Genomic DNA, 24,372 nt, shown 5'->3' on the forward strand with positions numbered 1-24,372 from the left:
AATACAATGCAAATGCTATAAACTTAACAAAACAAAAACAAAAATGCAGTGAATAGTTTTGTGGTTCTTCAACAAGTTAAATATAGAATTACATATGACCCAGCAATCCTAGGTAAATAGCCAACAGAATTTAAAACAGTTGTTCAAACAAAAGCTTATATACAAATATTCATCATAGCACAATTCACAATATTCAAGAAGTGCAAACAGCCTAAATGTCCATCAGCAAAGTGAATGGACAAATAAAATGTAGTATATTCATACAATGGAATATCACTCAGCCAGAAAGATACATGAATTCAGATCTATACTGCAAGATTAATAAAACTTGAAAACATTACGCTTAGTGAAAGAAACTAGGCACAAGGGATGCCTGGGTGTCTCAACAGTTGAGTGTCTGCCTTTGGTTCAGGGTGTGATCCTAGAGTCCCGGGATGGAGTCCCACAACAAACTCTCTGCATGGAGCCTGCTTCTCCCTCTGCTTGTGTCTCTGCGTCTCTCTCTCTCTCTCTCTCTCTCTCTCTCTATATATATATATATATATATATATATATATATATATATATGTCTCTTGTGAATAAATAAATCTTTAAAAAAAATCTTTAAAGAAAAAAAAAAACTAGCCACAAAAAGCTACATGTTGTATGATTTCATTTCATGAAAGAGCAGAATAAGCAAATCCACAGACAATGAAAGCAGCTCTGAGGTTGCCAGGAACTAGGAGGACAGAGGATAAGGAATGACTGGTTAATAGTATATGGTTTTCATTGACATGATGAAAAGATTTAAAGCTAGAGGGGTGCTTGGTTGGCTCAGTCAGTTAAGCATCAGACCCTTGGTCATGAAATTGAGCCCCACACTGGGCTCTGAGCTCAGCACTAAGCCTGCTTAAGATTCTTTCTTTCCCTCTCCCTCTGTGTCTCCTCCCCCTGTTCATGCTCTCTCTCTCTCTCAGAAAAAAAAGAAAAAGATTTAGAGCTAGAGAAAGGTGATGGTTGCTCAACATTGTGAATGAACCTAATGTCACCGAGTTATGTACTTTGAAATTTTAAAATGGTAAATTTTAAGTTGTGTCTATTTTTTTGCCACAAAAAATGCAAAATAAAGTACAAGCAAAAGAAGTAGGGAAGTAGAAAAAGTGACAGAAGAAAGTTGAAGGGAAATAAGAGTGCTTCAAAACACCTACTTTATAAAGTGGAGGATCAACAAGATCTGCAAGTTATGAAGACATAAAAGTATTACTATATTACAAAAACAAACAAAAAAAGAAATGACTAAAAATATAATACAAATAACTGGTAATATGCAATATTGAGAGGACTGTGGCAAAGTGGAAGGATGTAATTAAACTAAACCCTAATTTATCATAGCAAGGAAGAGATAAGCAATATCCTAAACTGATATTAGAATAGAAATGGAAGTCTGTTATGAGAGGTAAAGAGGTGACTTCCCAAAGAATCAGTTAAAAAACTTAGGAGTGATTGCCGCTGGAATTTAGCACCTAAAGCTATTATTATTGTTAAGATGAGGAACTGGAGGGACCAGATCTACAAGGAAGGAATCCAGTAAGAAAGGGTCAGAAAACCAAGCAGAAATATTTAGGCTTGGAATGAATACTGAGAAGCTACTTTTCTCCAGAATTGACTCTTTTTTTTTTCTTTCAGCCCTTGGATATATTTTCTATAAAAACAGAGTCATATTGTATTGGAAGTTTCCAAAGTCTTATGTTGGAGAGGGTGTAGCTATGAGTGGCATACTTCTGAGAGGGCTGTGTAGTGCATTATCAGTCTGCTCCACAGTTCATATAGCCTTCTTCCTATCTTGTCCTACCCAAGGTCATGTTCCCCATCCTCCTCAAACATGCCATACAATCTAGACATGGCCACACCTACAATAGAGACCACACCTATGCAGACGTGATCTAGCAAACAGTAGACAGACCACTGATAGCTTCATTTTACAAAAACACCTGGTAAGAATTGCACAAACACAAGTTCTTGAGAATGGATAATCAGAAAGGCAATTTGAGGGAAAATTATAATACAATAAGACTTTAGAGGCAATCTCCTATAAATTGTGCCCAACGTCTATGAACTGAGCTAACAGAAGTATTCCTCCATCATAGCCAATACAGAAACACAACCTTTTGCTCTTTTTCCTTAGACCTACAGTGCAATGGTGATTCTTAAAATCTTGCCATTCAATGGAAAAAGAAGGTTGGAATGCAACTCCAAAGTGAAGAATACCCAAGGAAAGGAAACATGTTTCCCTAGAGCCTAGAGTAGAGGCAACCTATACTGCTTCTAGATTCTCCTAAGTCATAGACTCCTAGAATAAAGAGACACCATGGCCAGCCTTATAAATAAATAAATAAATAAATAAATAAATAAATAAATAAGCAGAAAGAATCAGAGAATATCCACAGAAGAAAAAGTTTATCTGCCCTTCTACTGAGACCATCATTCTCAGTATCCTGTTCACTTATGCCCTTGACCCATGACACAGGTCATTTCACATTCTTCTTTAGGAATAACTTTGTGGGCACGTGTGTGTATGTATGTGTGTATGTGTGTAAGATTGAGAGAGAGGTTGGTCAAGCAACGTGAGAAATAGAAACAAAAAGACATATGAGACAGGAAAAGAGAAGGAGAAGGAGGTCTTAGAATCAATCCTCCCAGTGGGCTGACTTGAACTCTTTTACCACCAACATTTGCTCTAATCCTCAAAGCATCTATTTAGGAAAAGTAATCACCTGTCTTAGAAACAAGAAGGCCTACTAGTTTACCAAATACATTTAAACAGAGTTCTTTTTGTTTAAAAAAAATGGTAATGGTACTCAAACCTTCACAAAAGCAGAATGTCTCTTCCATCTCTCTTTTCTTCCTGACAACTGAATCAAGATGAAAATCTAAATATCTGAGCAGCCTGTGTGTCAAGGAAATTGTAGGAGGAAATACACAAATGTTGTAATAGTAGCTTTGACATCAGAAGTAAATGCTCTGAGTTTTAAAAAATGAATTTCTCTGGGAAGAATCAGAACAATTCCAGGAGGAAAAGTTAACATTTCTCCAGTGGTTTACAAAGTCATCTGAAGTGTATCATATATAAAGAAAAAAGCATGGAAGTTTTTGGGTATCCATCCCCTGCCTCAATATCCTTGGAATTTGCTACCTGAAAATTACTACTTGATTAATGGAGTAGAAACTAGCATTTCTTGATTTGCTATTATTTCGAAGCACTTTGCTAAGAACTTTTTTTTTTGTCATAAATAGTCTCCACAATACCTATTATAAAGTAGCATTTGTTATCCACATTTCATAGATGAGGAAACTGAGGCTCAGTAACAAATTTGAATATAGATTTTGTAAATTCTGAAACTCATCCTCTAATCCTAACCTGATATATACTAGAGGATCGGATGCAGACATTTAATGTTGACTATGCATAACAAATGCATTTTTCTCCTTTGTTTTCCCACTAGGCAAGTATTGATGCTCCATGTTTGGGTGTCCTGGCAGCAGAAATGTCTCTTCTGTGTTTCCATACTGATCCCTTAATCACACATCAAGCATCCTTGGGGATGTGTTACCTACTCTGGATTGCAAAGTGTCAGAATGGTAAGAATGATTTACCATCTCCTCTAATAGATACTAAGAATCTGTCCCTAATTATTCTATTTGTGGGTCTCAAGAAGGCTCTATGTCTGTAGATTTCTAAATCCTTCCCCAAGATCTATAGTTCCACTTTTTAAAATGTATTTTGTAATCTTTTTAGAATTATCAAAATATGCCAGTAGTGGTAGAAGTGGTTCTTAAAGATCTATAAGGCACTTGACTTAGATTAGTGTTGGATGTTAATGGTAGGGACAAGAATGCTGTGGGGAAGAAATAAAAGAAGAAAGGCTACTAAGAAGAAAGGACTTTCTAAAAAGAGGCATGTTTTTCCCCTCTAATGGACATCAAATAGAATACTCAGATTCTTGCTTCCATGGTTGGGAAAAATTAGCCCAACACTAAAATAAATACTGCTCTGGCCAGTCTAACGAGGCATAAAAGCAAGTCCTGAAGGTACCAAACTATTTCCAAATAAGTTAAACAGAGAAAATATCTATCCTCTCATAATACCTAACTATTAAATATATAAATATAAATACATATATTTGTTCTCAAGGCATTGAACATCAGATAACAAAGGACAATGATTCCTGAGAGATGGGAACAAATGAATAAATGAGATGGGGATTACAATTGCCTGAGCTTACCACCTAAAGTTTTTAGGCTCTTACCTAGTGGTCTCACCAAGTTAAATATACAGAATTAGGAATTCAGAGAGGTCAAGATAGCTAGGGTTTACAGGTCTGAATACCAGAGATGAGTGCACAGAGAACTGCAGAGATCTGCAGAGGGTTCCTCTTAACCATTCAGGTGTGAAGTGATCAGAGCATGCTTGTGAGGAAACTATCTGAGGCTGGGGGGACTGATTAGAGAGAAAAACCCAACAAACTCATAAAGGTTGGGAATAGTACCTATGACTATTAGTCAGAATTTAAAACTTCATAATTGATAAGTAATGAGGTAGAGTACTCAAAGGGTTTTGTTTCATTGGAAGGAAAAAATTATCTCTAGATGAAATTGTCTTAGTACCACTTAACGAAGCTTAAAAACAAGATCTAAAAAGATCAAGTGATCTCCAAATACTTTAAATGCTCATCAGACTAAAGCTCACTACTGACTACTCCCAGGAATACAAAAATTCCTGCACTCAACAAGTTAAAATTCACAGTGTCAGACTTCCAGTAAAAATTACTAGGTATGCAAAAGAAGCAGATTACAAGCCATAATGAGGAGAAACATGAATCAAAACTGACACAGAAATAATCCAGATGATAGAATTAGTAGACAGAGACAATAAAAACAATTATTGTAATATATTCCAATTACTTAAGGATTCAGAGAAAAAGATGAGCATGTTAAGTAAAGATATAAAAAAATTTCTGTGGGATCCCTGGGTGGCTCAGTGGTTTAGCACCGCCTTCGGCCCAGGACGTGATCCTGGAGACCCGGGATCAAGTCTCACGTCAGGCTCCCTGCATGGAGCCTGCTTCTCCCTCTGCCTGTGTCTCTGCCTCTCTCTCTCTCTCTCTCTCTGTGTCTCTCATGAATAAATACATAAAATCTTTTAAAAAAAGGAAAATTTTCTAAAAGACTTCAATTGAACCTCTGGAGATGAAAACTACAATATCTGAAATGAAGAGCACTCCAGCAGACATCAACTGTATAATTTTAAGAGAGCCAGAGGAAAAAAAAAGACACATTTCATCCAGAGGAACAAAGTAAATTTCTCATCAGAAACAATAAAAGCCATAGGCAATGGAGCAGCCTCCCAATGTACTGAAAGAAAAAAAAATCTGTCTGGAATTCTTTAGCCAGCAAAAATTCTTTTAAAAACAAAAGTGAAATAAAGACATGTTTAGATATACAAGAGCTGCTAGAATTCACCAGCAGATCTGCACTATGAGAAATATTAAAATAAATACTTTGGGGGGGAGGGGCAAGATGGGGGAAAGAGTAGGGTCTCCAAATCACCTGTCCCCACCAAATTACCTAGAAAACCTTCAAATTATCCTGAAAATCTATGAATTCGGCCTGAGATTTAAAGAGAGACCAGCTGGAACGCTACAGTGAGAAGAGTTCGCGCTTCTATCAAGGTAGGAAGTCGGGGAAAAAGAAATAAAGAAACAAAAGGCCTCCAAGGGGGAGGGGCCCCGCCAGGAGCCGGGCTGAGGCCGGGGCGAGTGTCCCCAGGACAGGAGAGCCCCGTCCCGGAGACGCAGGAGCTGCACCGACCTTCCCGGGTGGAAAGGGGCTCGCAGGGAGTTGGAGCAGGACCCAGAAGGGAGGGGATGCCCTCGGGCTCCCCGGGACAGTAACAGCAACTGCGCGCCCAGGAGAGTGCGCCGAGCTCCCTAAGGGCTGCAGCGCGCCCGGCGGGACCCGGAGCAGCTCGGAGGGGCTCGGGGGCGGCTCCGCGGAGGGGGCTGCGGGCCGGGAGCACGAATCCAACAGCGCAGGCCCCGGAGCACAGGGCGCCGGGACACAACCCAGGATCCGGCCTCCCCCCGGGACAGGCAGAGGCCGGGAGGGCCCAGGACAGCGAGGACGCTCCTGCCCGGAGCTGAGCAGATCAGCGGCCCTGCCTGGAGCCTCCAGGCCCTGCAGACGGAGAGCTCTGGAGTTACTGCGGGGGCTGACTCCAGGGCTCCAGAGCTGCCGCAGCCACTGCAGTTGTTCCTCCTGAGGCCTCATGGGGTAAACAACCCCCACTGAGCCCTGCACCAGGCAGGGGCAGAGCAGCTCCCCCAACTGCTCACACCTGAAAAATAGCACAACAGGCCCCTCCCCCAGAAGACCAGCTAGACGGACCAGTTCCAGGGGAAGCCAAGGGACTTAAAGTACACAGAATCAGAAGATACTCCCTTGTGGTTTTTTTTTGTTGTTGTTTTGTTTTGTTTTGTTTCAGTTTGTTTTGCTTTTTGATTGTTTCCTTCCCCCAACCTTTTTTTTCCTTTCCTTTTCTTTCTCTTTTTCTTCTTTTTTTTTCTTCCTTTCTTCTTTTTTCTCTTTCTCTTTTCTTTCCTTCTTTCTCTCCTCTCTTTTTCTCCTTTTCCCAATACAACTCGCTTTTGGCCACTCTGCACTGAGCAAAATGACTAGAAGGAAAACCTCACCTCAAAAGAAAGAATCAGAAACAGTCCTCTCTCCCACAGAGTTACAAAATCTGGATTACAATTCAATGTCAGAAAGCCAATTCAGAGGCACTATTATACAGCTACTGGTGGCTCTAGAAAAAAGCATAAAGGACTCAAGAGACTTCATGACTGCAGAATTTAGAGCTAATCAGGCAGAAATTAAAAATCAATTGAATGAGATGCAATCCAAACTAGAAGTCCTAACAATGAGGGTTAACGAGGTGGAAGAACGAGTGAGTGACATAGAAGACAAGTTGATGGCAAAAAGAGAAACTGAGGAAAAAAGAGACAAACAAAAGACCACGAAGATAGATTAAGGGAAATAAACGACAGCCTGAGGAAGAAAAACCTATGTTTAATTGGGGTTCCCGAGGGCGCCAAAAGGGCCAGAGGGCCAGAATATGTATTTGAACAAATCCTAGCTGAAAACTTTCCTAATCTCGGAAGGGAAACAGACATTCAGATCCAGGAAATAGAGAGATCCCCCCTAAAATCAATAAAAACTGTTCAACACCTCGACATTTAATAGTGAAGCTTGCAAATTCCAAAGATAATGAAAAGATCCTTAAAGCAGCAAGAGACAAGAAATCCCTGACTTTTATGGGGAGGAGTATTAGGGTAACAGCAGACCTCTCCACAGAGACCTGGCAGGCCAGAAAGGGCTGGCAGGATATATTCAGGGTCCTAAAGGAGAAGAACATGCAACCGAGAATACTTTATCCAGCAAGGCTCTCATTCAAAATGGAAGGAGAGATAAAGAGCTTCCAAGACAGGCAGGAACTGAAAGAATATGTGACCTCCAAACCAGCTCTGCAAGAAATTTTAAGGGGGACTCTTTAAGAAGAAGTTCGGTGGAACAATCCACAAAAACAAGGACTGAATAGATATCATGATGACACTAAACTCATATCTTTCAATAGTAACTCTGAATGTGACTGGGCTTAATGACCCATCAAAAGGCGCAGGGTGTCAGACTGGATAAAAAAGCAGGACCCATCTATTTGCTGTCTACAAGAGACTCATTTGAGACAGAAGGACACCTATAGCCTGAAAATAAAAGGTTGGAGAACCATTTACCATTCAAATGGTCCCCAAAAGAAAGCAGGGGTAGCCATTCTTATATCAGATAAACTAAAATTTACCCTGAAGACTGTAGTGAGAGATGAAGAGGGACACTATATCATACATAAAGGATCTATCCAACAAGAGGACTTAACAATCCTTAATATATATGCTCCGAATGTGGGAGCTGCCAAATATATAAATCAATTATTAACCAAAGTGAAGAAATACTTAGATAATAATACATTTATACTTGGTGACTTCAATCTAGCAAAGTGAACTATTGGGACTTCTTCAAGATAAGAAGCTTTTGCACAGCAAAGGATACAGTCAACAAAACTCAAAGACAACCTACAGAATGGGAGAAGATATTTGCAAATGACATATCAGATAAAGGGCTAGTTTCCAAGATCTATAAAGAACTTATTAAACTCAACACCAAAGAAACAAACAATCCAATCATGAAATGGGCAAAAGACATGAAGAGAAATCTCACAGAGGAAGACATAGACATGGCCAACATGCACTTGAGAAAATGCTCTGCATCACTTGCCATCAGGGAAATATAAATCAAAACCACAATGAGATACCACCTCACACCAGTGAGAATGGGGAAAATTAACAAGGCAGGAAACCACAAATGTTGGAGAGGATGTGGAGAAAGGGGAACCCTCTTACACTGTTGGTGGGAATGTGAACTGGTGCAGCCACTCTGGAAAACTGTGTGGAGGTTCCTCAAAGAGTTAAAAATAGACCTGCCCTACGACCCAGCAATTGCACTGTGGGGATTTACCCCAAAGATACAGATGCAGTGAAACCCTGGGACACCTGCACTCCGATGTTTCTAGCAGCAATGGCCACAATAGCCAAGCTGTGGAAGGAGCCTCGGTGTCCATCGAAAGATGAGTGGATAAAGAAGATGTGGTTTATGTATACAATGGAATATTACTCAGCTATTAGAAATGACAAATACCCACCATTTGCTTCAACGTGGATGGAACTGGAGGGTATTATGCTGAGTGAAGTAAGTCAGTCAGAGAAGGACAAACATTATATGTTCTCATTCATTTGGGGAATATAAATAATAGTGAAAGGGAATAGAAGGGAAGGGAGAAGAAATGTGTGGGAAATATCAGAAAGGGAGACAGAAGGTAAAGACTCCTAACTCTGGGAAATGAACTAGGGGTGGTGGAAGGGGAGGAGGGCGGGGGTGGTGGTGACTGGGCAGTGAGGTGGGCACTTGACGGGATGAGCACTGGGTGTTATTCTGTACTTCGGCAAATTGAACATCAATAAAAAATAAATTTATTATTAAAAAAATAAATAAATAAATAAAATAAAATAAATACTTCAACAAAAAAATTCCCAGGTGAAAATCTAGATCTACATAAAAGAATGAAGAGTAACGGAGTACAACTATGTAGGTATAAACTATAATTCTTTTATCATTATTTAAATCTTTTAAAATGATAATCACCTGTTTAAGGCAAAAAATAACATAATATAAATGAAAAAGAGGGTCATTTCATAATGATAAAAGGATCAGTTAATTAATAAGACATAACAATTCTAAACACATATGTCCATAAAAACAGAAATGTGTACAAATTAAAAATCAAAATACATTAAACAAAAATGGATAGAACTGAAGAAGATCTGGAATTACAGTCAGAGAATTCAGTAACCCTCTCTCAATAATTTATAACACAGAAAATTATTAAAGATATAGACTTGAACCAACTTGATCTAACATTTATAGAATACTCCACTAATAATGGAAAAATGAACATTCTCAAGAGAAAACAAAATTTACCAACATAGAGCATATTTAAGCCATAAATCAAGTCTTAAGAAAGCAAATTCCTTCAATCATACAAAATATATTCTCTGCCCAAAATGGAATTAAATTAGAAATAAAACCCAGAAAGATATCTGGAAAATTCAAAATATTTGGAAACTAGGTAATCCACTTCTAAAAAGCCCATGAATCAAAAAAAAAAAAAAGACATAAAAATGGAAATTGAAAGCATTTTGAGCAAAAATGAAAATATAATACCCATAAAGAAAACTCCAGACTGAAATGATCTAGCAAACACTTAAAGAAACTATACCAACCCTATACAAATTCTTCCAGAAATTAAAGAATGAGGGAATACTTGCCCATTCAGTGAGGCTAGCAACATTCTGATACCAAAAGCACATAAAGACATTATAAGAAACACAAAAAACAAAAAAACTACAGGCCAATATTCCTCAAGAACACAGGTACAAAAATTTATAAATAGATCCACATATATATGGTCAAATGGTTTTCGATAAAAGTTCAAAGGAAGTTCAGTGAAGAAAGAGTAAATATCAGTAAATGGTCCTGGAAAAATTGGTTATATATATATGCAGAAGAAAAGAATTTGACCTGTATCTGATACATAATGCAAAAGCTAATTCAAAATGGACCCATAAGACTAAACATAAAATCTAAAACTATGTAACTAGAAGTCCTTGTACCTTGAGTTAGCCAAAGTTTTTTTTTCTTTTTCCTTTATTTCTTCCTTTCTTCTTTTCTTCCTTTCTTTCTTTTGTTCACGCTTTTTTTTTCCCCCAGGGGAGAGGGCAGCAAGGGAGAGAGGCAGAAGGAGAGGGAGAGAATCCATACTGAGTATGGAGCCTATCTCAGGGCTTGAGGTCATGACCTGAGCCCAAATCAAGAGTGAGATGCTTAACTGACTGAGCCACTCAAGTGCCCCAAAGATTTCTTAAACACACCACCAAAAGCCTGCCCTATAAATTTTAAAAATGAAAAATTAAGTATTTCTGCTCTTTGAAAGACACTGTTAAGAGAATAGATAAGCCACACACTGGTAGAAGATTTTTGCAAGTTACTTATCTGATAAAAGGCCTGTATCCAGAATTTAAAAGTGAATACTAAGTAAGAAAAAAGACAACAAATTTAAAAATATATTAAATTTGAACTATTTGAATCATTTCACCAAAGAAGCACAGATGGCAAGGATGCACACCAAAAGATGTTCAATATTTGGTCATAAAAGGCATTTAACTTAAAAACTGCAATGAAACCCCACTATATACCCATTAAAATGTCTAAAATTGGAACGCCAACCATACCATATATTATTAAAGATGTGAAGCAACCAGAACTCTCACACATTGTTAAAGGGAATGTGAAATGACACAGTTTTGGAGAATAATTTGGCAGTATCCTAAAAAGATAAACACACATCTATCAAATGATCCAGTCATTCCATAACTTAGGATTTACCTAAGAGAAATGAAAGCAGATATTCGCACCAAGACTTGTACACACATGTTGACAGCACTTTTATTTGGAAAAGCCAAAAACTGGAAACAACCCAAATGTCTATCAGTAGGCAGATGGATTAGCAGATGATGGTATATACATGCAATGGAATAGTATTCATCAGTAAAACAGGAATGAACTGTTGATACATACAACTTGGGTGAATCACAAAATAATTCTGCTGAGGGAAAAATGCCAAACAACAGAGGAGTACATGCTATATGAATCCACTTATATAAAATTAGAAAATAGGAAATTAAAAAAAAATAAAATAGGAAATACAAACTTGACAAAGCTGATAACAGAAAGCAGATCTGTGGTTGCCTTTAGATCAGGGGTGGGTAGAAGGGAGCAGGTGTGAAGAAGGGAATGAACATGATTGGGCTTTCTTATTTTTTATTTATTTATTTTTTATTGCAGTAATGTTTTCATTGGTATATACATATATAAAAACTTACCAAATTGTACATTTTAAATAAACTGTCAAATCTCTACAGAGCTGTTAACAAACAAATGAAATTATTGAAATTCACCTTCTCCGGAATTAAAGACATATGCCCCTGAAGTTTTCATTGAGAGCTTCTGGCTTTCCTGATATATAACTTCAACTCTTTGCAAAATACCTCCAAGTCTATTCTTCTACCAATAAACACTCCAATGTAATGACAGCCTTCCCAGTCACTCAGTGATGCATTTGATGGACTACATGTATTCAATACATGCTCAACATGTTAAAATTATCTATGTCTTTCATTTGTATTCCACAGAGGCCTCATTTAAACACTTTATTCGATGTGATTAAACTATTAACAGAGAGTTAAATGTTCAGAACACTTTAGATCTCCAGAATTGGGTAGGAAGGAGAAATTGGAAATAGCAATGTCATAGAAGGAACTAATGATCAAATAAGAACCTTAAACTCTTTTTCTTAATAAGCAGATATTGAAGAAATTAAATCTACAATGTGTAATTCTGGAAATCATGGCCTCCTACCTGTTCCCTCTGATACGGAATTCCTACTAATGGACTTGCAACAAGACAAAACTAAAATTACCCAGGTAACTTGCCCCCTACTTTATCCTATGGCTTTTATTTCATGTGTATTATTACTTTTAGTGGCAACTTATTTCATCAGTCTATATTTTTAATAAATTTTTTCCATGTTTGTAAAGTTCAGTGAAGCACAGAGTAAGTAATATGTAGAGTATTTGGCTTCTTGATTTTCACCTCTATGAATAAGAATAATGCCTGTTATTCCTGAATATTGCAATTTATATTATTTTATGGAATCCTTACAGAATGCAAATGATAGAAGTGTTTTCTAGTTTTATACTTCTTTTTGTTTGATTAATAAATATCCACTAAAGAAGGGAAACTTCTGGTTATGTAGCAAACTTAATAAAGTCACCAATTAACAGGCTTTTCAATAGTATTATAATTTACTCAGCAAACATCAAAATAATCTGCTTTAGATTTTGTTTTTAAAAACCCATTAAATTAAAAAGAATTTAAGTTAAAATGATAAATCTCAGTAGCAAGTAAATAGTTTTTACATTGATCCAACCCTGGGGAATACCATGAGGTTCTGTATACTCTCTCACTTTCTTCAAAGTATCCATATGCTTGAAAGATCACCCAGCTCTGCAGCCTAGGTTGGGCTGTCCCAACAAGTGGCCTTCTAGCCACACGTATTAAGCCAATAGCTCAGCAGAGCTGCTGGGAAGCCCTTCAGGCTAGCATGGGAGAGTCTTATGGTTCCTCCTAAAATTACAAACATAAAGCAGTGTCTTCTCCTCCCATGGCTGAGATAGAATTATGGGAGGCTGAGAAGATGTAGAAGTGATACATCTGACATTATATGGTCAAAAATACTGCAGGTGTCTTAAATACACGTCTACATGATAGTGCATTTTTCCAAAATCAAGCATTTTTTCTTACCCATCTCCCCTCAAAAATAACGAGCCTGGTTGACTATGAAATTGTCCATTTACATAGAAAAAACAAGCATCCATCTAGGTATACTAGAAAATTGTTCTACATCCTTCCATCCTCCACTCCAGTGCCTTAGAGCCCCTTCCAAATGGTTCATGAGGCTAGCTACCACCAATTTCAAGTTGGTGTTCTGCCTTTTCTGAGTTTAATGTCCTTTGGATTTGGAAATCCTGGGACTTGAGGAGGGGGCCCTGGGTCCTTGCATTCATGACCTGCTATTTAGTTGCCACTTGTGAGACCAAAGCAGGCCAGTCTTGGCCCTGTTTGCAAGACCAATAGCTGGAAAACCCTGAAATTGGGATTTTCAGAGGTAAATTGGAATAGGTGGGTTGAGGATACAAGATTGTAGTAAGAATCTTGTAAGAACCAAGAAGACCATAGTCAAAGACAAAGTCCAAAGGATACAAATAGGAGGATAAGCATCAAGGTTTTTAGCCAAGAGGGCTAGAAACAAAACACCATGAAATGAAAAGATGGAATTTTTTTTTTAAAAAAGCAATTTACAGATTAAGAGACTGTTCTTTTATATAGTGACCAGTTATAAGAAAGGACATTGTCTCCTAAAGAAGCCACAGAAGGTCATAAAAGTATCACAGACTAGGGATGCCTGGGTGGCTCGGTGGTTGAACATCCACCTTTGTCTCAGGTTGTGATCCCCAGATCCTGAGATCCAGTCCCACATCAGACTCCCCGCAGCAAGTCTGCTTCTCCCTCTGCCTATGTCTCTGTTTCTATGTGTCTCTCATGAATAAATAAACAAAACTGAAAAAAAAAAAGTATCACAGACTAAACCAAAAAAAAGTGTTTATACCAAATAAACTACTAATCTCACTCATGGAAATTTATAGAAAGGAAAAAACTCAAAATAATATATGTTTTTATGAGAAGAGACTCTTCCCAGATGTATGATTTATTTTTTTAAAAAAACTGTGTGTAAAACACAGAAAAATAGATGATTAATTGTGGAATATCAAGTTAATACTATATCATGCAGCCACTACAATGAGTAGCATCAAGAATATGTAATAATGAAAAAAACAAGCAAGAAACAAAGGGAAGTGTGGGTGCTTGCTAAAGAAGCTAGCTGGTCCCATGGGATTGGTATATTTCCAAAGAGTTGCCCATAGATCACATTTTATAGGCAATCCCTGTCATTTGATGTAGTCTACTGTCATACCTGTACCTTCACATGACAGAAACTTCTAACAGTAGTTCTAATTTTCACTAGAAATTGCTTCTTCTACAACTTTTAAATAGACATTAAAGTAATTTTATTAAATAAACAAATAGTTAAATAGAATATTCCCCCATTTCAATGTTTTTTTAAATTCAACATATCATATAATTAAATCTGTCTTCCTTAAAGAAAGGCAAGCTATTTGTGATACTCAATCCACCTCATCAAGCCCCTAGTGACTTTCCTTTAGCTTTCTTCCATAGCATTCCAAGAATACCACCTTTTACCCCCCTGCCCAATAGGAAGGAGCCTGGTGGCCACCCATTCTCACTCAGACCTGCACTATTGACCAAAAGGAGCTATGCTCTATCCTTTTATTTTTTATTTTTTATTTTTTTGCTCTATCCTTTTAATAAAGATGTAGATAAGCTTTCATTGGCAAGATTGAGTACCTTCTGTACTTGGGGAAATGACTTATGTGTATGAGTCTGTATGTGTTTATAATATAAATGTAATGTATACATATATATTCATGTATATTAAAGGAAAGAATGTTACTCATTCATCTCTATTAACTGAGAGATCCATAATCATGCAATTTTGTTCATATTTTATGGTCTATGGGTATTCCTCTTTTCTTTTTTTATTTTATTCAAACAGCTGAATTGGTGTAAAATCAATATTACAAGGTTCCATTTATTTATTTATTTATTTATTTATTTATTTATTTATGTGTTTATTTATTTATTTAGTTTATTTATTTATATTTTTTAACAAGGTTCTTTTAATTGTAATACCATGATTCTTCATTTGTTTCCTAGCCTGGCCCCAAAGCTGACTTATTCAGATAAAAATGTTCTAACTGCCTTAAAAATCAGAAGAAAAAAGTAGATGTAATTCTACTTGAATTATAGCCATCTCAGTAACAATACAGTGGTAAAATGTGATATTTAACATTTTTGAATGGAGGAAGAGGGCCATAACAGCAAATATGCCTAAGGCCCATAAAAATCTTGTGGTCCTACCTGGCCCTGGAGCTTCCTCCAGGATGGTTGAATTTAGTTGTCTTTCTCATGTTGTTGTAGGTAAGGCCTGAAGTCATGGTTCTCCCCTTTTGGTTTCAGTATGTAGGACAAACCCTAAAGCCATCCTTGCTGACTGACTTTGTGTGGAGTCTCCTGATGAGACTCTCTTCATCCAATTGTGCAACTGCATTCGAGGCGTCAACCATGCTGAAAATGACTCTGGAATATCATGCCCATAAGGTCACCATGGTAAGATACTTGACAATGAGCAAGGGAACACAGATTTTATTCTCTAAAGTGTTCCTGTTGCCTTTGTTATAGGCCTATTTCTTTTCTTTTTTATTTCTTGCTATTGTTCATTATGTTACTTTAATCAAATGAGGCGCTTTTTTGTGAAATATTTCAAGCATGCAGAAAAGTTTAGAAAATTATGTCATGAACTACGACCTACCAATCATACCAAATCATAGTACCTTGATACATTTGCAACTGTTTTTTTTTTTTTTAAAGAATACATTAGTGACAGTAAACTAGTATAGTTATAATTGAAATCTTTTGTGTAATGACTAAGGGAAGTTTTCAAGGACCCTCAGCTTGCTGTAGTGCTGGCTACATAATTTGTGGGGCCAAGTGCAAATGAATATAGGGCTTCCTGTTCAAAACATAGGGAAAAAGTGCCATTAAATATACAAACATATGAAAGATATTTCCTTTTCCTCTACAGTCTCTTTCAATTTGTCACAGCATTTTTATTTTCTATTTAATGTCTTTCTAAGTTATACATATAAATATGAGCATTTAATTCAACAAAATAATGCAACTTACATTTCATAGCTCACACAGGAATATGTTTTTCTTCTTACCAAAAGAACAGAAACACTACACAAAACTAAATTGTTTTTATTTTACTTCTTGTCATTCACACATTCTATTAACACCTTCTATCCTCAGTTTATCGATGAGTCATCATTTTCCACTTAGATGGTTGAGGGTTCAATAAATGCTTATCTTATACTCACTTTGAAGTCCCTCTGACTCCTATGCTCATGGGTCCACTGGAATTCTGTGCACTTCCATGTGCACTTAATGAGTGCTGCATGTGAATGGGGCTACACACAGGAATTACAGCTGATGCCTGCTCATATACATGCTCCATTGTCCCATTGGGCTTCACTTACCAAACACAAGCTCAAAGATAAAAATTTGAAGATGGCGACAGCAAAGCTTTGAACCTTCTGAGTGCAGAACCCTGTGCAAATGTAGAGATCACATGCTCATGAAACCAGCCCTGATGGGGTTGGGCTGAACTCCCAGATCCCAGTCCTGACACACAGTGTTATGTAATTGAAAATAAAATAAGAGCTTATACTCAAATTCACAGAGCAGGAAAGAGGAAGTAAAGCTTTCTATAGACCTCCCAATGAGGCTACAGATGGGAGGATTCCCAAAGGCAAGCACGACCCAGGGAGAAGCTGGAAGGCAACAGTCTATTTCTTGACCAATTCAAGTTCTCTCATCTATTGAGAAAGAGAGGCTGGATGAAGGCTGTAGAGAGGAAGAGAAGCCTGACAGAAAGCTAGATGTGTAAAACTAGCCTCTGCACAGTAAAATTATTGAATACAGAGAAAGCAACTGAATGAAGATGGAAATTCAGCAACTTTTACTCCACCTCAGCTCCCACAAACAACTGAAGTACTGAATACAGTGGATTCTTGTCTTAAACTGGATTGGATTCTAAAATCATGTATAAAAGGGGGGTGCCTGAGTGGCTCAATTGGTTAAGGGTCCACTCTTGGTTTTGGCTCAGGTCGTGATCTGGAATCTGTGAGATCCAGCCACACAGAGCTTCTCACTCAGTGTGGAGTCTGTTTGAGATTCCTGCCCCTCCTTCCTTCCCCCACTGTTCCTCCTCCTGCTCACATCACTCTCTCTCTCTCTAAAACTAAATAAATAAGATATTTTTTAATAAAATAAAATCAGTTATAATGGAAAATTGTTCATGGTTAAAATTATCCCTGAAAAAAAAACCTAAATTGCATATATAGTATATGGGCTTATAATCTCTAAATAAATCTAACACAGCAAGTCTTCTTTTAGGAATTAAAGCAGATCATAATTGCTGTACTTGAGTGTACAGTAACATAGTTGGCTTGTTTTGGGACATGCTGCATGGAAAAGAAAAGAGGATAAGAAGAAAGAGCTCTAAACCCATAGTTAAAAAGTCAATGGAGAAGAACAATGTTTAATGTCCACAATTTTGTGTTCACCTTGGAGCATATGCAGCACAAGGAATGTCCTGCACTCTTAACACTTCAGTTATTTTATTTTATTTTTTTTGCTTGGAGTTGGGGGTTGGTCTAGATAACTAACTGTATATGAGACAATTGCAATTGAATGTAAATTATATCAACCAACATTTCAATTTATGAGCTCTGAGGAATATTTTCAAAATAGTTAAGTTATCTGGTTAGATGAATGTTAAATATATAGCCACTAATTTGAGACAAATTTCAGGTCTGGCTAGTAATCTCCTTGTTCAAGAATGAATATAAAGGGGAAAAAATAAAACTGACATAGGGCCTATGACTAGAATTTGCAAGAGTATGTGACCCAGTGTTTACCATTATGGACCATTCTTCCAACACATAGTTTAACCATTCCATATGTAGATTCAAGTCTTCTTTAATTTTCAGAAAGGTTTTTTGAAATTCCATTGTTATTCTGCTCCATAATTTTGACTTCCTTCTTAAAGGATTTGAATTATACATGTTCTCTATACCGAGCTTTTATGTCTTATATAATGAAGTCTACCTTCCCCAAATAATTTTTTTTAAAAAACTGGGTATTTTCCCAATATCAATAAATGCATAGGCTTACTTCTCATCAAAACAAATATTTTACATTGTGTAGTCATACATATAAATATGCTTTCCTCTAGTGCTTATTTGTGTGTTAATTGCTGCCTTGGCCATTCTGAGGAGGGCTGAATTCTTAGATCCAAGAAATCCTTGGTTTAGAGGTGGCCATGGAACAAAAGACTCTGAAATTATTTTTCCAGGTGTCTAAGATTGTGGATGCTATTTATAAGCAATTGTGTGAACATTCTTCTCATGTCATGAGGCATACTTTGTTGCGGGTCATCACCTTGTTGATACGTTCTTCACCGAAGAAGGTTATCTTTCAACTTATGGATTACCCAATCCCAGCAGACAAGTAAGACACCCTTACACCTTCCACAAGGGTCTCCAGAATATGACAGAGCTGGACAGAGTTAGGGTCACTTCTTTTTTTCTGAAAAAGGATGTCTATTTTTGTACAACATAGGATGATCATAAAGTTTAAATAACATCATGCATTTTATTTATATTCTCATACAACACCTACACAGAGTAAACACCACTGACAAATGATCATGGTCACTATTATTTATGTGATACTTTAAATTGTGTTCTACTGCATATTCCATAGGAACAAGCCTCTCCTCAAAGTAATGATGGATTTTTTGCCATAAGTGATAAAATTTATAGTGCTTTTTTCTCATTTATAAAAAACAGATGTAAGGTATTTCTATCCACCAACAAAATAATGAAACATTAGAAGTAGCTGTTCCTTAGCTATTTATCTGAAATTCATGATCCAGGATCACAGAAAATACTAAGGAGAAAAGAATACCAATGTGAGCTTAAGGGACAGTATGAGCCTAACTCACATTAGAAGAGGGTAGTAAATGACAGCACTTCATTTCTATCATTTGTACCTTGAGAAGGAAGGTAATACTTCTCTACTATTAACAGTATAAAAGGCAGGAAATTACATTAAGAAAAAGATTCAGGCTTTGAAAACAAATGGATCTGAATTCCTTCTCAGCCACACAAATTTCTAAACACCTTGGTCCTCAGTTTGTCTGTGAGATGAGAAAAATTCTTTATCTATAAAGCAATTATATAAGTTAACATCTGTAAAGGCATATCAAAACCCATAAAATGTTAAACCAATTATGTGACTGACCTTTTTTTCCAACTGAAAGCTTATATTAATTTGGGAGGCTCACAAATACAAAGCATTTTACTACTCAGAAAATTCCAAAATTAAAAATCTTTATAAGACTCAGTGTTTTCTCATTCAGGAATTAAGCACCCATTGTATGTAAAATATTACCAGCCTTCAAGCATTTTTTTGAGAGAGAATGGCCCATGGATTAAAGTTGCCAGTGAATTCAATATAAACAATATGAAATGAGGAGGTATAGAAAGCAAGCACAATTAGAGTTAAATTAAAATAGTCATCAGCAGATCCTCTGCAATAGTAGGTGAGGTTTGAGGTAGACTAAAAGACTAGGATTTGCAGTTGAGCTAAATCAGAGAAACAGAGAGACTGTCTGATCAGCTAACAGGTATGATCAAGAGGTAAAGGAATGAGACAGGGTATATGAGACTTGATGTCCATGTGGTTCTAAGCATAGTTCTAAAGTTGAGCCGAAAAGGCAGGAGCAGTGGGGTAATGGGTTCTGAAGACCTGGTATGTCTGTGTCCCAGAGGACCAGGCCTCCCTTAGGAACCTAAATGCAGAGACACTATAAAATAGGGCTCAGAACCCAGCACAGATTAATAAGGTATCGGGAATTTACCCACACAAAGGTGTCTAGCAGTTTTTAAGATGAGCACAAAAAAAAAAAAAAAAAGTCCCAAACAGTGGCCAGAAAGGAGCTAGGGGACTGGAGGTTGAGAAGCCAGGATTCTAGTAACATCAGTGTCACTAATTAAATGTGTGACAGTTCACAAAAGGGACCACTCCTCTGAGTTCAATTTAAATTAATTTTCTAATTTTTAAATTTATATAATTTTTTGCTTAGTATTTCTACCTATTTGGTTTTTTAAGTTGATATATGTATTTATATATTAATCTGTATTTCTATACCAGTTTTTAAATATTTTATTATTCCTTGGTGAACAAGGTCACAAGGTGGGAAGATCAGAGCTTGGAATGGAGAAAACTTACCCATTCTTGACAGTGACCTGGATAGATATTTAAATGTGCTAAGAAATGAACTTGCAGACTTGCAGACTGTATTTTCTGTAAGATCTCATCTAAATTCTTCCTCTGTTTTCAAGGACAAGAGATTAATGGGATTATTTGGAAATGAGCATATCAGTTTGGTTTAGACTTGTCTGCAATTTCTGTGCTACATAAACATGTAAAATCAAGACTTTTCCCAATTCACAACACAGTATAAGTAGGAAATTAATAACCTGATTCTCACTATGTGTGTGTGTGGGGGGGGGGTGCGGGGGCTGTGTTTGCAGCACTTTGCTACTGATGTGGCAGGCAGCAGGCTCTGAGTCAAGGATGGCCCCTCATGTGCTGAAGACAATCTTGTTGATACTGAAAGGAAAGCCTGGAGAAATGCAGGACAGCCTAATGGAAAGAAGACGTTTCTCCCTAGATACTACTAATATGATGCCTGTAGCGGTAAGTAATACCATGAGTGTTTCTCTGTCCTGGTGTTTTTCTGATCATGAAAACCCCTATCTACCCACAGAATCAGTCATATTTCTTGACACTGTTCTGCTTTCATCCATTCATTCTTATTGCTTTCATTCATTCATACTTATTGAGTGCCTACTATATGCCATACCCTGATCAGAAAGCTTACATTCTGGTAAAAGACACAATAAACAAACAAACAAAAAATGTGTCATGTGTCAGATGATATAAAGCTGAGGAGTGACATAAAGTGATGTGGAGAAAAGGAAGTGGCAGGGAGGATTTAGAAAAGTTGGTCAAGGAAGGCCTTTCTGCTGAGGCAACATCCAGTCAGAGAATAAAGGAGTGGTCCTTGCAAATATCTGGGCAAGAGAGTTCCAGACAGAGAGAAGGACAAAAGCTCTGCAATGATGGGAACTTGCCTGCTACATCAGCGACTACAAGGAAACCAAAAGAAGAGAACGGAACAAGGATGGAAGTTCAGAGATGGTGTCAGAGAGTAGCCACCAGATGGACCTTACAGACTTTCATAGGCATGTGAAGGCCTAATGTCATTTGTGCCCACCATTTCATATTTCCTGAGGACTAAAATCACTGCTTCTGGAAGTAAATTCTAGTCTTACAGAGATATAATAGGAAGAAAATGGGTAGTGTTCCACAAATGTGAGGTGGTCGGATGTGTTTCTCTGATGTGGTGGGTGGGTATTGAAGTGGTCAGTGGACCAAATGATTGTTAGTGGTCTAGCCTGCCTCCTCTTAAATATCTCACTGGCCTGAATTGTTCAAGCATAGGGAGGACCTGGGTTAGTGGTAGGACTATTCTTCATGGCCACATATGAAGGGGACATTGGGATATATACTGTCCTTTAGAACCAGCTGGCTTCCCACTGGTTTGGCAGCCAAGAGTTGTTGATGGTGCTTTGGGAGCTTATTGCCATAGAATACTGGGCACTGTTCCTGGTTCAAAATGGACTTAGTCACGGTTACAGAATGAATGAATACACATTCACACTAGAGGCTTCCTTCCAGGAGGAATTGCAAAGGGGTTGCAGTTCCTCCTTCCCCATTTCACTAAGGCTGACAGGGTTTAGAGACAGGTGGCTCCTTTATTGACTTCTTTTTCCTTCTCTTATAGGCATCCCAGGCTCTGTGCACATTGCTGCCTATTAGTTCTTACAAGAGAGCGGTGGCCGAGTTTTTCCCCCAGCTCTTGATGGCTCTCATGCTTCAACTCTTCTACAGCAGTGACCTGAGACTGATGATTAAGGACAGGCTGTTGTGAGATCATATCAGTTATTTTAATTTCAATAAGAAATAAGCTTCTAGCTGTCAACTATTTCTAGTCCCTTGGCTTCATGTGGAACTCTTTATAATTATATGCAATGCATTCGTTTATTACAGTTATCTTTCCTCTGAAGGGTGAAAGGCCTTTAGAACCCCTAAGTAGCAATAAGTTAGCTAGGACCTTCCCTGAGTGTGTGCAGAGTGTACAAAGAACCACTCCCACAGAACATGGTTTATTCTTGCCAGAGGGAGGCTACTAAGGGGAGAGAGAGCTGGCCGGAGCATTAGATCCAAAGCCAGACACATGCTAGCTCTGCCACCTACTGTCTGACAGTGATTTCTCTGGGTAATTGTATGTGAGAGATTAAAATAATGTTTACAAATGTCCTCTGGGAACTTCAAAGTTGTTTTGTGGTTGATGATGTAATCTGTGGGCTTAAGATGGCACACAGTCATTCTGTCCACATAAGGCAAGATTCAGCTCTCTCCTTTCACCCAAAACAGTATAGTTAGCTTTGCTGTCCTCCAGAGAAATCTGGACCCACTGCCTGCTATTTGCCTTCATCAGGGGTGGACTTCTAAGCCGAGCAGAACTCCAAAGCACAATCCATACCATTAAGATATTTAATCCATTCTCTGTCTTTCAAGTAGACACACATCAAATCATCCCACACAGATGAGAATATATCTATTTATTTAAAGCGTCCAAAAAAAGAAAAGCAGCAGGCACTTTTAGCAAATTATCACATCATTTAACATCTTTTAATAAGCTTTATGCTCATAAACTAATAAGCTGATCAATGATTAATCTTAGGTTTTACACGGTACCATTTCAGTTGAACCCTAAATCCTATGTATTGTTGACCAGGGAAGATGAAGAGCACTGAAAGTTGTTTTCCTTTGAAACATTCCCTTCCCCAAAACCAGCATCCTGCCCAAGATGAAATGAAAAGGCAGGTCTCACGTACTTAGTGACATAAAGGCCACTGTCAAGTGTGACTCTGCTCTTCTTTGGGGCCTTAGCTATGCACGGGATGCCCTGAGAGTTCTGCTGAATTGTTCTGGACTGCAAAAGGTGGATATGGCTCTAAAGAAAAAGAACTGCTGGAACCAGTTTTCCCAAGTGCTGTCTCACCATCACAGGGTTTATCTTGTTGCCAAGTAAGAAGAGGGGCTCTGCATGGGGTTCACTGTCTCTGTCTCACCTTCTCCAATTTTCTTGAGCCATGTGTGAACACAGTCAATATCCACGCCAACTTCCCTCTCTCTTCTAATGATCTGAATTGCCATTTGATTTCTAGTTCTTCCCTTATTTTAGGGATTTATTACTTACTGGGATAGTTTTCTCTTTCTTTGTCCTCCTACTTGATACAGATGCCCAATTTTCCTCCCTCCAAAGAACAGGTTTCTCTTTCAAATATGGAGAACTAGAGGTAAATCTGCTTTTTCTTTCCTCTGCTGTTAGCTTATTCCTGCTTTGTAGGTATCAGACAGTTATAGATGTGTTCCCGCTTTAAAGAGGTTCAGTAAAAATCTGTTTGCAATGAGACAAATAAATTTGAAAAGTATATTGAAAGAGAACTTTTATTTTTCTTGTAGTAGAAAAGATTTGTTTGTTTTTCTAGTTAACTCCTTACCAAATGGCAAGTTTCTGATTATAGGGATTAGATTTTCTTTTTTTTTTTTTTTAAAGATTTTATTTATTTATTCATGAGAGACACACAGAGAGAGAGAGAGAGAGAGGGAGAGAAACAGGCAGAGGGAGAAGCAGGCTCCACACAGGGAGCCTGACATGGGACCCGATCCCAGGTCTCCAGGATCACGCCCTGGGCTGAAGGCAGCCCTAAACCGCTGAGCCACCCGGGCTGCCTGGGATTAGATTTTCTGATGAAGAATCGAGATACACAGACTTAACATAATAGGCCATTTGAAGTTATGACCAATGCAGGAAGTACAGTCTATATGATCTCTGGGCCCCTCATGCATTTCAAGTGGCAACTAACTCGCACACAGATTTCAGGAACATCTTATTTTATAAAAGTATGGTACATCTGCACCCCACAAATGGCCACTAGTTAAGAGTCAAATATCCTTAGTACCTTTGGATCTTCTTACTTAAAATGTGGTCCTCAGACCAGCAGTAACAACATCATCTAGAAGGTAAAAATAGAAGGCAAATAGAATCTCATGGCCCACTCCAGTCCCACTGAATCAGAATCTGTACTTTAGCAAGATCCCTGGGTAATTTGTACACACATTAAAATCTGAGAAGCATTGGTTTAA

The 24,372-nt window shown here is 37.7% G+C and overlaps 1 protein-coding gene across 8 annotated transcripts in view; it reads left to right on the forward strand.

The window, feature by feature from the left end:
* Positions 1–24,372, forward strand: part of MROH9 (maestro heat like repeat family member 9) — a 98,970-nt gene that overhangs the window by 50,719 nt on the left and 23,879 nt on the right. For 7 of the 8 annotated variants that reach the window (XM_077901643.1, XM_077901648.1, XM_077901649.1 and 4 more), the window contains 7 exons: positions 3,483–3,618; positions 12,064–12,185; positions 15,421–15,570; positions 18,380–18,534; positions 20,625–20,790; positions 21,941–22,083; positions 23,113–23,250. In XM_077901643.1, coding sequence (XP_077757769.1) covers positions 3,483–3,618; positions 12,064–12,185; positions 15,421–15,570; positions 18,380–18,534; positions 20,625–20,790; positions 21,941–22,083; positions 23,113–23,250 — 1,010 coding nt within the window. The remainder of the gene's footprint in view (positions 1–3,482; positions 3,619–12,063; positions 12,186–15,420; positions 15,571–18,379; positions 18,535–20,624; positions 20,791–21,940; positions 22,084–23,112; positions 23,251–24,372) is intronic. The other variant, XM_077901644.1, reaches the window with a different exon arrangement.

The sequence above is a fragment of the Canis aureus genome, chromosome 6 (genome assembly GCF_053574225.1).
Source record: "Canis aureus isolate CA01 chromosome 6, VMU_Caureus_v.1.0, whole genome shotgun sequence".
NCBI lineage: Eukaryota > Metazoa > Chordata > Mammalia > Carnivora > Canidae > Canis > Canis aureus.